At 39.2% G+C, this 14,298-nt stretch overlaps 1 protein-coding gene across 1 annotated transcript in view; it reads left to right on the forward strand.

Moving 5' to 3' along the window:
* Nucleotides 1-14,298, forward strand: part of DPP4 (dipeptidyl peptidase 4) — an 84,906-nt gene that overhangs the window by 52,022 nt on the left and 18,586 nt on the right. The window contains exons 12-20 of the mRNA XM_061436868.1: nt 416-460; nt 2,935-3,042; nt 3,316-3,383; nt 4,543-4,596; nt 4,977-5,098; nt 6,819-6,866; nt 7,107-7,205; nt 9,305-9,374; nt 12,774-12,968. Coding sequence (XP_061292852.1) covers nt 416-460; nt 2,935-3,042; nt 3,316-3,383; nt 4,543-4,596; nt 4,977-5,098; nt 6,819-6,866; nt 7,107-7,205; nt 9,305-9,374; nt 12,774-12,968 — 809 coding nt within the window. The remainder of the gene's footprint in view (nt 1-415; nt 461-2,934; nt 3,043-3,315; nt 3,384-4,542; nt 4,597-4,976; nt 5,099-6,818; nt 6,867-7,106; nt 7,206-9,304; nt 9,375-12,773; nt 12,969-14,298) is intronic.

Below are 14,298 nucleotides of genomic sequence, written 5' to 3' on the forward strand. Positions count from 1 at the left end.
GAAGTCTAAAAGTGGAAGACGGGGGCTAAGGAGGTTCCTATGAGAAGAGTGGGAGGCTGGAATGATTCCCAGGTCTCTGGTTTGAATAAATGGTGCCACTAACCTGGAGAAGAATAAAGGAGTAAGAACAAGCTGGCGGGGAGGGAGGAAAGATGATGTAATCTTCAGTTCTGTACTCACTGAATTGAAAATGCTACATGAGTTTTAGGGATGGCCTACGAGTTACACTCCCAGGACAGAGCTCTAGGCAAGAGAGGTAAATGTTCTAATGTAGTTATGTAAAAGGTACTAACGTAAATATAAATATGTGAATAGAGATAGCTTTCGTTTCAGTACAATAAATCTTGCTTATATTACCACCAATTGCAGCTAAAGATAGAATTCATATCTCATTTCTCTATTTTTCCCTCCCTAGGGACGGCAGCACATTGAAATAAGTACCACTGGCTGGGTTGGAAGAGTAAGTTGTAAAAATTATGGACTTTTCTGTTCTGTGGATCAGATACTCAGAGCTATTTCATACGCAGATATAACAAACAAGGGCTCTATGTTATTTGTTATTAATAGAGATATTCGTTGACCTTTTCCTCATAATATTTAAATGCTCCCTCTAGCGAGACCTTTTTATAGAGAATATATAACATGTTCAGTTAAAAAAAGTAAAAGGACAACTGAAAATTCAAGAGAACAGCAGATGAAACAAAAGACATACTCTAGGCAAATTTCTAGCTCCTGGAAAGTTAAAAAACAACCGTTGCTGAGAGGCAGCCAAGATACCAAATGTCCTTGTTGACCTCATGTTTGAAGTTAGGTACTTGGGAGGCAGAAAACGCGGGTTTTGCCCACAGCCTGCACAAATGCAGAAGGAGACACGACTACCTACTGCTGAATCGAGGTGGCGTACACACCACACCCACTCTGCCCCTCTCTTTGGAGGAATCATATGTGGGTTCATACTTTATTATACCCCGAGGCAGAACTTTATCCAAGAAAGCAGGTGCCCCTCAGTGACTTCTCCCGCCTCACACTACGCCTCGGTCAGGGCTCACTGGCCCACTGCTACAAGACCATGGAGTGAAGCGAGCCGATGAAGGCACTCCAGCCACTGTGGCGGTGTGAAAGGGGAAGATTGAATCACACCTAATTTTTACAACCACTTCTATTCAGCCCCTTTATGAGAGAAACAAAGTGACATTAAAAAACATAAAAATTTCTTCTCTCTCAGAGCACAGAGGTGCGGCCCCCTGGTCCAGGAACACAGCCCTTCCAGCGGGGCTTGGAGCCCCCGCCCCCGAGCATTCACACGTCCTTTTTGTTCAGGCATTGATTGGGCAGAGGGGAGAGGTTTGCCAACATGAAAAGTGGTTTCCTCCATGGCAAGAGACATGCTACACTTCCTCACGACTCTTTGAAAAAAATATGTTTTTTCCTCTCTGTATTTAACCAGACAGATGCCACTTTTCACACATTTCTACTAGGCACAACTCCATCCAGGGGAAACAGGGAAATGTATTAAAAAGATAAGGCTGTGAACACAGGTCTAGAGAGGGGAATGTGTTTCCGAGCTCTGTAATGAGAACACCAAGTGTATTGCACGCCTCGGCTTGCTCCATAAATGAATTCGCTTTGAATCACTAAATAGAAGAGAGAAGCATTTTTCTTCCTTCCCAAAATGGGAGCTGATGAGAGAGGAAACAGCGAGGGTGAAGTGAACCAACAATTTTAAAAGACCATCTTCTACCTGCTCTCAATGTAGTAAGGAAATCGAAGTCGGAAAGAGACATATTCTTATCAGGCTGGGAGAGACCCTCTTCTGCTTAAACGACGTTATGTTCTGAGAACTATCTTCTATCGAACTGTAGAAAATGGAAATTTTGTTCTATATTTCCATACAACTATTTTTTTGGGTAAATTGTTGATCCTATTTAGCAAAATGAGAAGGCTTATAATAAAAATGATAACTATATGAATGTTTCCGTATGAAATATACGACAGACATTCCTTATGGTATCTAGTCCAGAAATGATTAAAGAGTTTCTAAGTCTGACTTTCAAAAAAATGATGTATAAGAAACAAGGTTGGGGGCGGGGCATCCCTCAAATTACAAACCATCCTCCAACCAGAAACAGTCAAAAATAATATTAGTCTGTTTCAAGAAAGCATGTTGTGACATGGACGAAATTTACTTAATAGAACTGAAAGACTGATGCTATTTTTTTTTTTTTCATGCTTGTATCACAACATCATAGCCTTATTCTCCACAGATAGAAGATGCCTAAGGGTAACAGTGACCACTGCTATATGCTGAATGTCATGTGTAATCCTCCCTACATTCTTTCGTTTGCATGCATGTTAAGCCACTTCAGTCATGACAGACTCTGTGACCCTATGGACCATAGCCCACCAAGCTCCTCTATCCCTGGGGTTCTCCAGGCAAGAATACTGGAGTGGGTTACCATGCCCTCCTCCAGGGGATCTTCCCAACCCAGGGATCAAACCTGCATCTCTTACATCTCCTGCATTGGCAGGCAGGTTCTTTACCAGTGGTGCCATCTGGAATGGAGAAGGAAACGGCAACCCACTCCAGCATTCTTGTCTAGAGAATCCCAGGGATGGGGGAGCCTGGTGGGCTGCCGTCTATGGGGTCGCACAGAGTTGGACACGACTGAAGCAACTTAGCAGCAGAAGCAGCAGCAGCAGCCACCTGGGAAGCCCATTCTTTCATTTGCTCCCCACCAGAAAGCCCTTAGGAGTTAAATCTTTTGTCTGTATTTTCTAGGAGAATTTTCTCTTGAGACCCTCTGATTGCATTTGGCAAGTAAATGAATCATGGGTTTTGAGCATAGGTGTTGGAAGGACTTTCTGAAACTAAAACTGGTACTGAGCTAAGACTAATGTGCTTTAACATGTTTCATGTTTTCTATTATTTTCTAGTTTAGGCCTGCAGAGCCTCATTTTACCTCTGACGGGAATAGCTTCTACAAGATCATTAGCAACGAAGAGGGTTACAAACACATTTGTCACTTCCAAACAGATAAGAGAGTGAGTATTTTTACATGATTTATTTTGGGTTGATCTCCTTTTTTGGGAAACTAATTTGAAGTGGAAATCATGTGGTAAAGTCGATCACTATGTACAAATAATTAGACTAATTCAGATACCCCGGTGGTATCTGGAGTAAGGTAGGATGGGGTAAAGAGACCCAAGAAAAAGACCTGAGATTACCTGAATTCCTGATATAAATTATTTAATCCTCCCCTTAACTTTGATCAGAGAGAGAATCTAATAAACCTATTTCTTTTTAAATCCCATCAGAATTGCACATTTATTACAAAAGGAGCCTGGGAGGTCATTGGGATAGAAGCTCTTACCAGTGATTATCTGTAAGTATTCTAATCATTAGTAGGATGTCGATGTATTTGTCAGAATCACGCCCTCCTTTGCCCAGAAATAAGGAAAAAATCTTCTACAAATAAAGAGTAGTCTATTTGGAATGTGTTCAGGACTTTTTTCTTTCTAACATACGGAAGCCTTAATGATTTTCACATATGCTCAGCAGACTTGATACCATGCCACCAAGCAGCACTACCTCTTGCTCTTACCTGCTTTACATTAGAAATGCTGCAGCCTCTTTTTCTTAAACGTTTTGGAACACTGAACTATTCTGGGGCATTTTGATAGATTTCAGCTGACGCCGTATGTTTAGAAGGCTTGGAGAGGCTACTGTACCTGTCTCAGCCTTCACCTGTGGCAAACGGAAAGCTCTGCGGAGGCTGTCGATGACCATGCACACGATGGCGGGTCAGGGAGTGTTGTTTTCCACTAGAACCTGAGGCACTTTTATAATTTTGTATCAGTTTCACCACAGAGGAGTTTTGCCATTGCTCAAAGCAGTTTTTGAAGGTCCTGTTTAAAAGTGGCTCTGCCACTCTCAGAAGGATAGGGCACCTGCCACCGAATGGTCTGTGTTATGAAACAGAGAATATGGAAAACAGTACAGATAAATGGGGGCTTCCCTGGTTGGTAAAGAATCTGCCTGCAATGCAGGAGACCTGGGTTCGATCCCTGGGTTGGGAAAATCCCCTGGAGAAAGAAAAGGCAACCTACTCCAGCATTTTTGCCTGGGAAATCCCATGGACAGAGGAGCCTGGCAGGCTACCGTCCATGGGGTTGCAAGAGTCAGACACAACTTGGTGACTAACCCACCACCACCACATAGATAAATGGGGCTTCAACTTCAGACTAGTTGTCCAGTCTTATTTTTCTGAAAGAAGACTTTTTTGAGTTTTTACTTGTCATTTTAACTAAGGGAGTAATCCTCATATTCAGATACTTCAGGCTGTTTAAAAAAAAAGAGTCCCCTATTTAGAGATGATGCCCCTATTTCTGAGAAATAAAAGGGCAGGAAAAATGATACAAGTAGAGCAAGCACTAATACACATGCGCCTGTATGAACACTAATGCTGGTAGTTGAGTTAAAGGGAGTATACTTGACTTTTTCTGTAAAACATAATTAATACATTTCATTTGTTTTCTCCCCAGATACTACATTAGCAATGAATATAAAGGAATGCCAGGTGCAAGAAATCTTTATAAGTAAGAATTTTATCAAATTGTTAATGAGCTTTTAGCTAATGAACATTTTCGGCTCTTATGTTTTCATTTTTTATTTTATTTTTTTGCCTAGTCCTAATATATTAAATTGGAACTACTATCGAATGCTTTTATTCCTGTATAAACCAACCCATATGTCATCAAAAGAGCATGACTTTATAGATGCTTTGTGATATTTGCAAACAATGGGAGGTTTGAGGTTATTATGGATTAATTCCTGCATTTATTGCATATTAACTCATTAAGTTTCATGAGTATTTCTTGGCATTCTGATATCTTTGAAACTAGTACCTGGCATTATTTAATTCCTTCTTTCATTTATCCCTTTATCAAGTACTTAATTTCCACCATTGGTTTTACAGAGTCCAACTTAATGACTACACAAAAGTGACATGCCTCAGTTGTGAGCTGAATCCAGACAGGTGTCAGTATTACTCTGTATCGTTCAGTCAAGAGGCAAAGTACTATCAGCTGAGATGTTCTGGTAAGTTTGAACTGAGCAGAGGGTACCCACAAAGTCCCTCTCAAGTCACTCCCTCCATCCCCTCCCCTCTCTGGACAACCTTCTCACCACCCTCCTGGCTCAGCATCTCCATCCCTGAAACCTCCTTTTCAGTGTCCAGTTTAGGAAATATTTTTCTGCCTTGATCACTTCTCTCCTATTGAATCTGAATGCATGAAATCACAGAAGTCCTTTTCCCTTTCCACTCACGGGTAAGTGGTGAGTTAGCCATCCTTCTTTCCCCTTCTAACCAAGAGGCTTGCTTTTAGGCTGAAAGCACACGTACCCAGAGCTTATGTATGGCAGAGGCACTTGCATCCTTATGTACACACCAGTGTGCATTTTTAGTGCAAATTATAATTGTATGCACTTGCCCCTTTAAATGAGAAAAATGTATGTAAGGCGGGTCCTGTGACCCAGCCTGCTCACAGCTTCATCTTCTGTAACTGTTGTTATTATTGTTTTCTTTATTAAAAATGAAGAAATCTGGACAAAGAGAGGTAATGTGATTTCACAGGTCATGCAGCCTTAAGAAGTACAAGAGGGTTTAGACACAGGCCTCTGCCATTAAACACTAGATTACTTCTCAAAGTGAGAGGAAGAAATTTGGATATTCTGAAAAGTTGACAAGAACTGTCCATTGCCAAAAAGAGGTCTCCTTATCCGAACCTTTCTGCATTGGCACATTTTCTTTAATATCATATTTTCCTTCCTAGTTCTTTACTATGGCTGTTTCCAGTCACCATTTTGGGGCATGTGTTTTATGTATATTAGGCACTGTGCTCAAGTTTTGTATTCATGATCTTATTTGATCCTTAATAAAACTCTGTAATGTAGATATGATTATCCTAATTTTATACATGAAGAGACTGAAGCATAGGTATGCTGTCCTAAGTCACAAAGCAGGAAAGTCAAGGACTCAATCCCAGGTCCTTAGAATGCCTCCACTGTGGTTCTGATCAAATGTAAAAATTAATAGTGTGATCCAAATGTGTCAAAATTAAATAGCTCACTAAGTAGCTTTTTCTATACATTACCTTCCACTCTGCAACCACCACAGTTGGGATAAATAGTGAAGATCTGAGCGTGTGAGAAAAACACGTTCGCATGCCAGGAAGGAATCGCTTATCCAAGTCAGGCACATTGCAGATGTGCCGCCTGGCCCAGCCCTCCATAGTGGGGACAGCAGCGGAGGGGATCTGCCCTTTGAAGGTGGGGAAGTGGAAAGTGGAGTGGCAGTGGAGTGTGGGTGGCGGGGTACCTGTCTCCTGAGCTCCACCCCTAGTGGGCAGGGCCTGCTAGAGGGTGTGGCCTCTCTGGACCTCGGAGTTAGAGCCAGGAAGGCTGGGGGCTTACTCTGGGCCTCAGAGGCTTAGTTCACAGAAAAAAAATTGGGTTCAGACATGATAATGTGCGTAAGGCACTAAGCAGGGCCAGCTGTGCAATTTCTGTTTCATTCTCCAGAGCTCGGTACCTTCCCAGTAATATTAATACTTCTTAGACTCAAATTGCGCTCGTTTTAAGGAAAAAGAAAATCAGCTAACACTTATAAGCCTCTTATCCACTGTGATATTTACTCTATCAAAGCTAAGTGGTGTCAAAGTTATATCAAAGTTAAATGGTAACAAATGCTATTTTTGAAAAATATGGTATTTTTTTTTAAAGCTCTGAAATATATTTTTTTCCCTGATTATTTTAACAGGTCCCGGTCTGCCCCTCTATACTCTGCATAACAGCAACAATGATAAAGGTAACATTTTCATATTTTACCCTTGGTTTGCTTTTTAGGAAAGTGTGTGTGAATAGGAGCAACATGTGCTTAGCATAATGGGATTTTCTTCAGCTTTAGAGTGTCTTGACAATGACTTGAACACAAGGCTTAAAATATGAAGTATCTATAGTCTCATCAGTGAATCACCCACTTGTTCCTTATTGCTTTGCACAATCCAAATTCTTCACGTTGTAACAAATGCTTCAAATGTTTGTTGAGAACTGAGAGTCCTGGAAAACAATTCAGATTTGGATCAAGTGCTGCAGGATGTCCAGATGCCCTCAAAGAAACTGGACTTCATTCATTTGCATGGGACAAGTAAGTGAAATTTCTCTTGGAATGTAACTTTTCATGGAAACACCAATAAAATTATAACCAAATGTAACTTGATCTGACAGTATGTATTTTATACATAAATCTATTATAATGTTACTTTTTCATAAAATGTTCTACCACAAGAATGACTAGTTTTATATTTTTTAATCTAAAAATATAATATTCTACATAAAATATATTAAATGGAAAATATTTGGATAAAATGCACTGTTGCTAGCTAGTTCAGCATCATCCCATTAGTAATTTTATTCTACTATTAAGTATTAATTGTGTTTTTAACAATGAAATACTAATATATTTTACCTTTAACCCAAACAGATTGAAAATGACTTGTGTAAAAAAATTTAAGTTTGGCTATAAAATGTTGAAACTTCAGTCCCAGGACAGAAATCTTGAATTTTTCCTAACTTCCTCTCCATGGTAGGCCCTAGCCTAGTGGCCCGATCGTGTATTATGTTCAGGGACCACTAAGAACAAGGGGTTTCTTTGAGTAGGAAATTCTGTCATTTTTTTGTAGTTGTTTTTGTTTGTTTTTTCCATTAAGGGCTAATAATTCATAGGGAAGGGGGGGATCCATTAAGAGTGCTTTATTTTAGATTATTTTTTAATAAAAGCTAATAGTAGAAGGCATTCAGCTCCTCCAGTTTTAAGTGTCAGGAAAAGCATGGAGAGTGGAGGGTGCTTCTGAGGAAGAGCTTAGAGCAATGCTCCTGAAACTGCAGGTGCTTATGGCTCACCTGGGACCTCATTAATGTGCACATTTTGAGCCAGCCCGTGAGCGTGGGCCCAGGATTGACGCTTGTAATAAACTCCCACGTGATGCTAGTGCTGCTGGCCCTTGAATCTGGTTTGACTGGCAAGGGCTTAGGGTTTTGAAGAGCTAACTGGACTTCCTGGAACAGAAGGCATTGAATATTACAATATAACATATTAAATATTTGGATGTGACCCCCAGAGAAGAGACTGTGCATCTTAAATATAGGAAGTAAAACATTTCCAGTTAACTAGTGTTGATTCAAACAAAGGAGAGATCAAATACTGGGTTTGACATATTTTTAAAAAGCATCGTGATCAACTGATAGTTTGACATTCTACTCAAATATAAAAGAGACTAAAATTTTTGTTCTCATAAGCACATTTGATCAGAAAGCATAAAATAACCAGCAAAATACAAATTAAAGAAAAATCGACCTATATAAATATTTTACTCCAAAACTTTTCTTTTTTTCCTCAACTAAAATAATTATAACAACCAAAATACAAAAGAAAGGTGAACATAAGGAAGAAACATCTCTAGAGATAAGGATTTTTTTCCTTGTAGGTTAAATCTACTGAAGCTGGAAATAATCTTATTAAAATATGAAACAACTCTCCTCTCTCTCTTTCTCTCTCATTTTTAAAGATTAGTCTAACTAATCAGCCTGAATTTGGTAGCAAAGGTAACCAATTTATTGTTTAGGGACAAATTTTATTAACCTGATGTTAAACCAAACGGAGCGAATTAAACGGACCTGCACAAGATCGTGCAGAACAGTTTGCCCCACATAAACCTAGCTTCATTCTGCGAAACACAGAGCTGGGAATGGGAACTCAGCTTGCAGCCTGGGATGGCAATAAGAATTACAAAAATGTTATTAAATCAGAATTTTAAAATAGTGTTAAGGCCAACTAAAAATCCTAAACATCTTCAAAGAAATTCAAGACGAGGAAAACATTTTGGAGGAAAACTTAGAACATAAGCCATAAACAAACTAGATAAGTAGATCAGATGCCAAAGAACAGAATCATAAAAACAAAACATTAGCAATTCTAAGATGCACTTTTATTTTACAAAACACCAATGTATTTAATAGACCCATTAGAAACAAATTTGTTTTAACCTGAAACTAGTATTTTAACCTGAAAGAGAATATTTTTTATAGCTGAAAAGCATGCTAAATCAAAACAGTTCATTTTCTTTTTCTATTCTAATTTAACAAATTGCTAAACGCTACATGTTACTTGTCACTGACAGAGATAAGAAACCAAAACCACGTGCTAATGTGTTCTTAATTCATTAATTAATCTTTCTGTTTGTTTAGAATTTTGGTATCAGATGATCTTGCCTCCTCATTTTGATAAATCCAAGAAATATCCTCTGCTATTAGAAGTGTAAGTATTCAAGCTAAAGGAATAATGTAGAAGCTAACCATTGTCCATATTTACCCAGTGTAGCTCACTGAAAAATAGAGACAAATGCATCCTTTCTCTCTTCCTGAATTATTGTAGAGCAATTTTAATAATTCTTCCATTTTGCAATCAGAGATCCAAGCCTGTATTGTCTACCATCTTTCTAATAGAGAAGCTAGACACTCTTTTTCCCTCATAATGGCATATGGGTTTTGTTTTGTTTTTTTTTTTCCCCCTTGAACTCCAAGAGAATTTGAAAGAGATCCTCAAGTCCCAATTTGCATCCTTACCTCTTAGATATTTTAATAAGCAATAGATGGGTATTACTAGTCTTCACAGTTTCCTTATCCCTAAATTTACCCAGATATCTCTCATTGGTGGTCTATTAATTCATTCCAGTGTCAGGTTTCTCTTTATTTAGTTCCTGAAATATCATTGCCTGGTATTTTCCATTCCCATTTTTGGTGAAGAGAAGATATGATATGAGAAAGTATTCATTATATAATTTAAACTTCTCCAAGTCCTAGACAAAATTATGAAATCACAAGTCTTTGAAGAGTAAATGTGAGCTCCCATGAGGTCTAACTATGGTATCTTTGTATTTTGGGTAATTAGTAGGAAAGCATTTTACTTCAATCTTTCCAAAATTGCCCTGACTCACATATAGGGCCACAATGCCACTCTTCCTATCCCAGCTTGCCTCATTTCCCTTATTCAAAACTAAACAAACCAGCACACGTGCTATGTGCCTGCTGCATGCCGGGTAATTTGCCTTATTCTGTCCACACTGCAAGCCTGTGTAGTCAGTTCTATCGGGTCCATTATACAGAAAAGAAAACTGAAAACTTGGGGATACTTTCCATTTGTTACTACCAAAAAAAAAGAAAAGAAGGAATATAGATACTAACATGAGACACACCCTTTATACAGCACGTTCCCCTGCATTTACAATTCCATGTAAGCCAAACATAAAAGTTCAGAAAAAGAGAAAGAGGTATTTTAAACTTTCAGATACACTGTTGGATTCTCATTACACCTAATTTAGTCAAATTTTGACTACAGTAACATTCACTTGCTTGGGGCCTTAGCCCCAGTACTGAACAAGATTCTTTACAATTAAAAAAGAGTAATGTTTTGACACAAGGGTTTGTTTAAAAAGAAAAAAAGTGATATTTTTATCTTCTTGGAATCCTCAGTAAGTAATAACTAAATCTCCCTTTCATTAGGAAAGTTTTAAAAAACATGGTAAATTCAGGCCCAGTTCTTTTCAGTGATTTTCCTCTTCATTTTCTTAGATGTCAAAATCTTTGTTTTCTATTTTTAAAAATAATGTTGCTTAATCTTCAAGTTTATTTAACCTGACACATAGTTAATACTAAGGGAACCTATTAACTCTACCAAATTTAGTATCATTGAAAGGACAAGGGTATTTCACAAGTTAAAAAAAATGTTTACTTGCTTAAGAAATTCATGAATGCCTTCTTTTTCTAAAACTTAGAATGATACAATATCTAGTGTAAAATTAAAGTTGCACAATGGAAAAAACAAAAACAAAAACGTGAAAGTGTTAGTCAATCAGCTGTGTCCAGCTCTTTGCAACCCCATGAACTGTAGCCCATCAGGCTCCTCTGTCCATGGAATTCTCCAGGCAAGAATAATGGAGTGGGTAGACATTCCCTTCTCCAGGAGATCTTCCCAACCCAGGGATGGAACCCAGGTTTCCTGCATTGCAGGCACATTCTTACCTATCTGAGTCAAAATTAAAGTCATATAATATTTGGCTTAAAACTGAAGTTCTTTTGACTGCCATCCCCAAGGAAAGGGAGGAAGATGTTAACAAAGATGTCCAAGCAGGTCTTGTCCAATCCTGTTGTCAGAGAGAGTGAACAGATGAGTAGGAGAGATGGGCTGGGAAGGGAAAAGTTACCCGAGAAGTTCTGGGTCCAGGAGTCTTGTAGATCATGCAAAGAAGACCTATTTACAAGACCCGATGACCTGGAGGGAATGTCTTGATTAACAAATGGAAATGAGAGGGCTTGATGAAGACTGTATACACAGCTATGTATGGATAAGTTACAGCCTGTGAAGAATGCAGCTATGAGAGAATTAAACTTGTTAATAAGTAGAATACCAACAATAACCCATTTTCCAATAGTCTATTTCTTTCTCCTTTGAAGTTTGTTTTTTTTTGTTTGTTTGTTTGTTTTGGCTGCACCATATGGCATGCAGGATCTTAGTTCTCTAACCAGGGATCGAACCCATGCCTCCTGCACTGGGAGTGCGGTCTTAACCACTGGATCGCCAGTGAAGTCCCTTCTTTGAGGTGTCCGTTCATACTTTGGCCCATTCCACAGTGCCTTGTGGAGCCTTAGTGAACAGCACTGTGCTGGCCATTGAAGCAAATGCAGTGCATATCCTACAACAGTCAAAGTCCTTAAGGAAGTAAGTGAAGTCGCTCATTCGTGTCCTACTCTTTGCAACCCCATGGACTGTAGCCTACCAGGCTCCTCTGTCCATGGGATTTTCCAGGCAATAGTACTGGAGTGGATTGCTATTTCCTTCTCCAGCGGATCTTCCTGACCCAGGGATCGAACCCGGGTCTCCCCCATTGTAGACAGACGCTTTACTGTCTGAGCCACCAGGGAAGTCCTCAAGAAGTTCTAATCAAGGAAACGTGTAGTCTAAGAGTGTTTGTAAGCTCAATCAGAAAGATATATTTGAAGCTGCATTTATTGTCATCGTCATTATTTTTTCATAACACAACTCCCCTCTTCTAATTGTTAGAGTATTTACTTCTTTTATTTCCAAGATATATGCAACCTAGTAAACATTGGACTCAGAGAAAGCGATGGCAGCCCACTCCAGTACTCTTGCCTGGAATATCCCATGGATGGAGGAGCCTGGTAGGCTGCAGTCCATGGGGTCGCGAAGAGTCGGACACAACTGAGCGACTTCACTTTCACTTTTCACTTTCATGCATTGGAGAAGGAAATGGCAACCCACTCCAATATTCTTGCCTGGAGAATCCCAGGGACGGGGGAGCCTGGTGGGCTGCTGTCTATGGGGTTGCAGAGTCGGATATGACTGAAGTGACTTAGCAGCGGCAGCAGCAAACATTGGCCTGTGAAGTCTGTGTTTCATAGCAATCTTCAAAGATAAAACTGATGGGCATCTTCGGAGGAAACACACAGCCATTATAGTCATGTTGTCATGACTATCAAGTTTGACAGGACCCACTGAGAACACCCTGGCGGCTGGCACGATTTCAGGCTCATGAACAGGAAAGATGTACACTTCTTGTCCACAGGGAATTAGAAACGCAAGCCCTCTTCATTTGATTCAGGAAAACCACAAAGGCTAACAATTTGGGATTTTTCACAGATATGCAGGCCCCTGTAGTCAAAAAGCAGATGCTATCTTCAGACTCAACTGGGCTACTTACCTTGCAAGCACAGAAAACATTATAGTAGCTAGCTTTGATGGCAGAGGAAGTGGTTACCAAGGAGATAAGATCATGCACGCAATCAACAGAAGATTGGGAACATTTGAAGTTGAAGATCAAATTGAAGCAACCAGGTGAGTGACTAGGAGGTGAATTCAGAGGCTATTGAATTCCCCGCCTCCCATTTATATTTTAAAGTTGTGAAGTATAAAGAATTTCAAGTGTCCTGGGAAGAATCATTCATCCTTGGGCTGGATTTTTAGTGAAAATATTATGTTTAGACTTAGAAAGGGAATTGATATGTGTGCTACCATCTTCTAGCAATAGGGACTCAGCATTCATCAAACACATGGACAAAACAGGGATAAATGTGCCTCTGAGTAAACATCTAACTAAACAAGCAAGCCACCCCTATAGTCAAGGATAAATAGAGGAGATTGGTGTACATTTATGTCAGAGTAGGATGACAGCCATGTAGTCTTAGGAGTGGTTCCTACATTCTGCTGAGTTGAGAGTTCCTCCCCCAGTTTGGGAAAGTTGTGGAATACGACCGTTGTCACTCAGTTATAAGGGATTCTTTAAGGATGAATCACATCAGTTGTGAGACTATAAATAGATGTGGTGTGACTTCAGAAAGATTTTACTCTTAATTGGTGGTTATCCTGGAGTGCACATGTAACATGCACTGTTTTACCTGCCTTATCCCTGAAGCTACCCAGCAACCCTCAGAGATGAGTGTTCAGACCTTACACTTCAGGTAAAGACATGGAGGCTCTTAGGTTAGATAATTTGCCAAGACTGATCAGGTCTTGAATCTGGGTTTCCCTTCAACTTTCTTTCAGTTGCATTCAACCAGTAAATGGGGAATGTAGTCTTTGAGGTTCCATAACCAACTGCAGAGATGTCTGGAAAGCATAATAAATTAACGATTTTAAATAGTGTGAAATTAGAAACTAGGAAATGGAAAAAAAATTGTGAATGATTAAATGGATGGAAGAAAATGCCTTTAAAAAAAGGAACAACCAACAAGGAGAAAAGATGACAATTTATTAAGTAATCCTAAATCTGTTAAATCAAAGTTAATGATTAGCTATTTTCCTTGAAAGTAAAAAAAATAAATAAGATTTAGATATGAGCATAAGTTGTTTTCAGGAGCGAGGCTTTGATATTTTTACAAATTCATTTTTATTTATCCAGATTTGTCCTCTGTGAGAAAGGGCATGGCTTCCAGCGCCTCTCAAGTCTAAAATGATAGAATTGTGTTACCCACAATATACAACTCTGTTTCAGAAGTAATGAGTAGTTGCTTTTCAGCAACTCAAAGGAACTATGTACAACAACACAGATGAATCTCACAGACTGTTGAGTGAAAGAAACCAGGAACAAAAGTATATACCCTATATCCACAATCGAATTTATATTGGTACAAAGTCAGGTGAAAGTCTTCTGGGATTCAGTGAAAGA

Source organism: Bos javanicus, chromosome 2 (assembly GCF_032452875.1).
Source record: "Bos javanicus breed banteng chromosome 2, ARS-OSU_banteng_1.0, whole genome shotgun sequence".
NCBI lineage: Eukaryota > Metazoa > Chordata > Mammalia > Artiodactyla > Bovidae > Bos > Bos javanicus.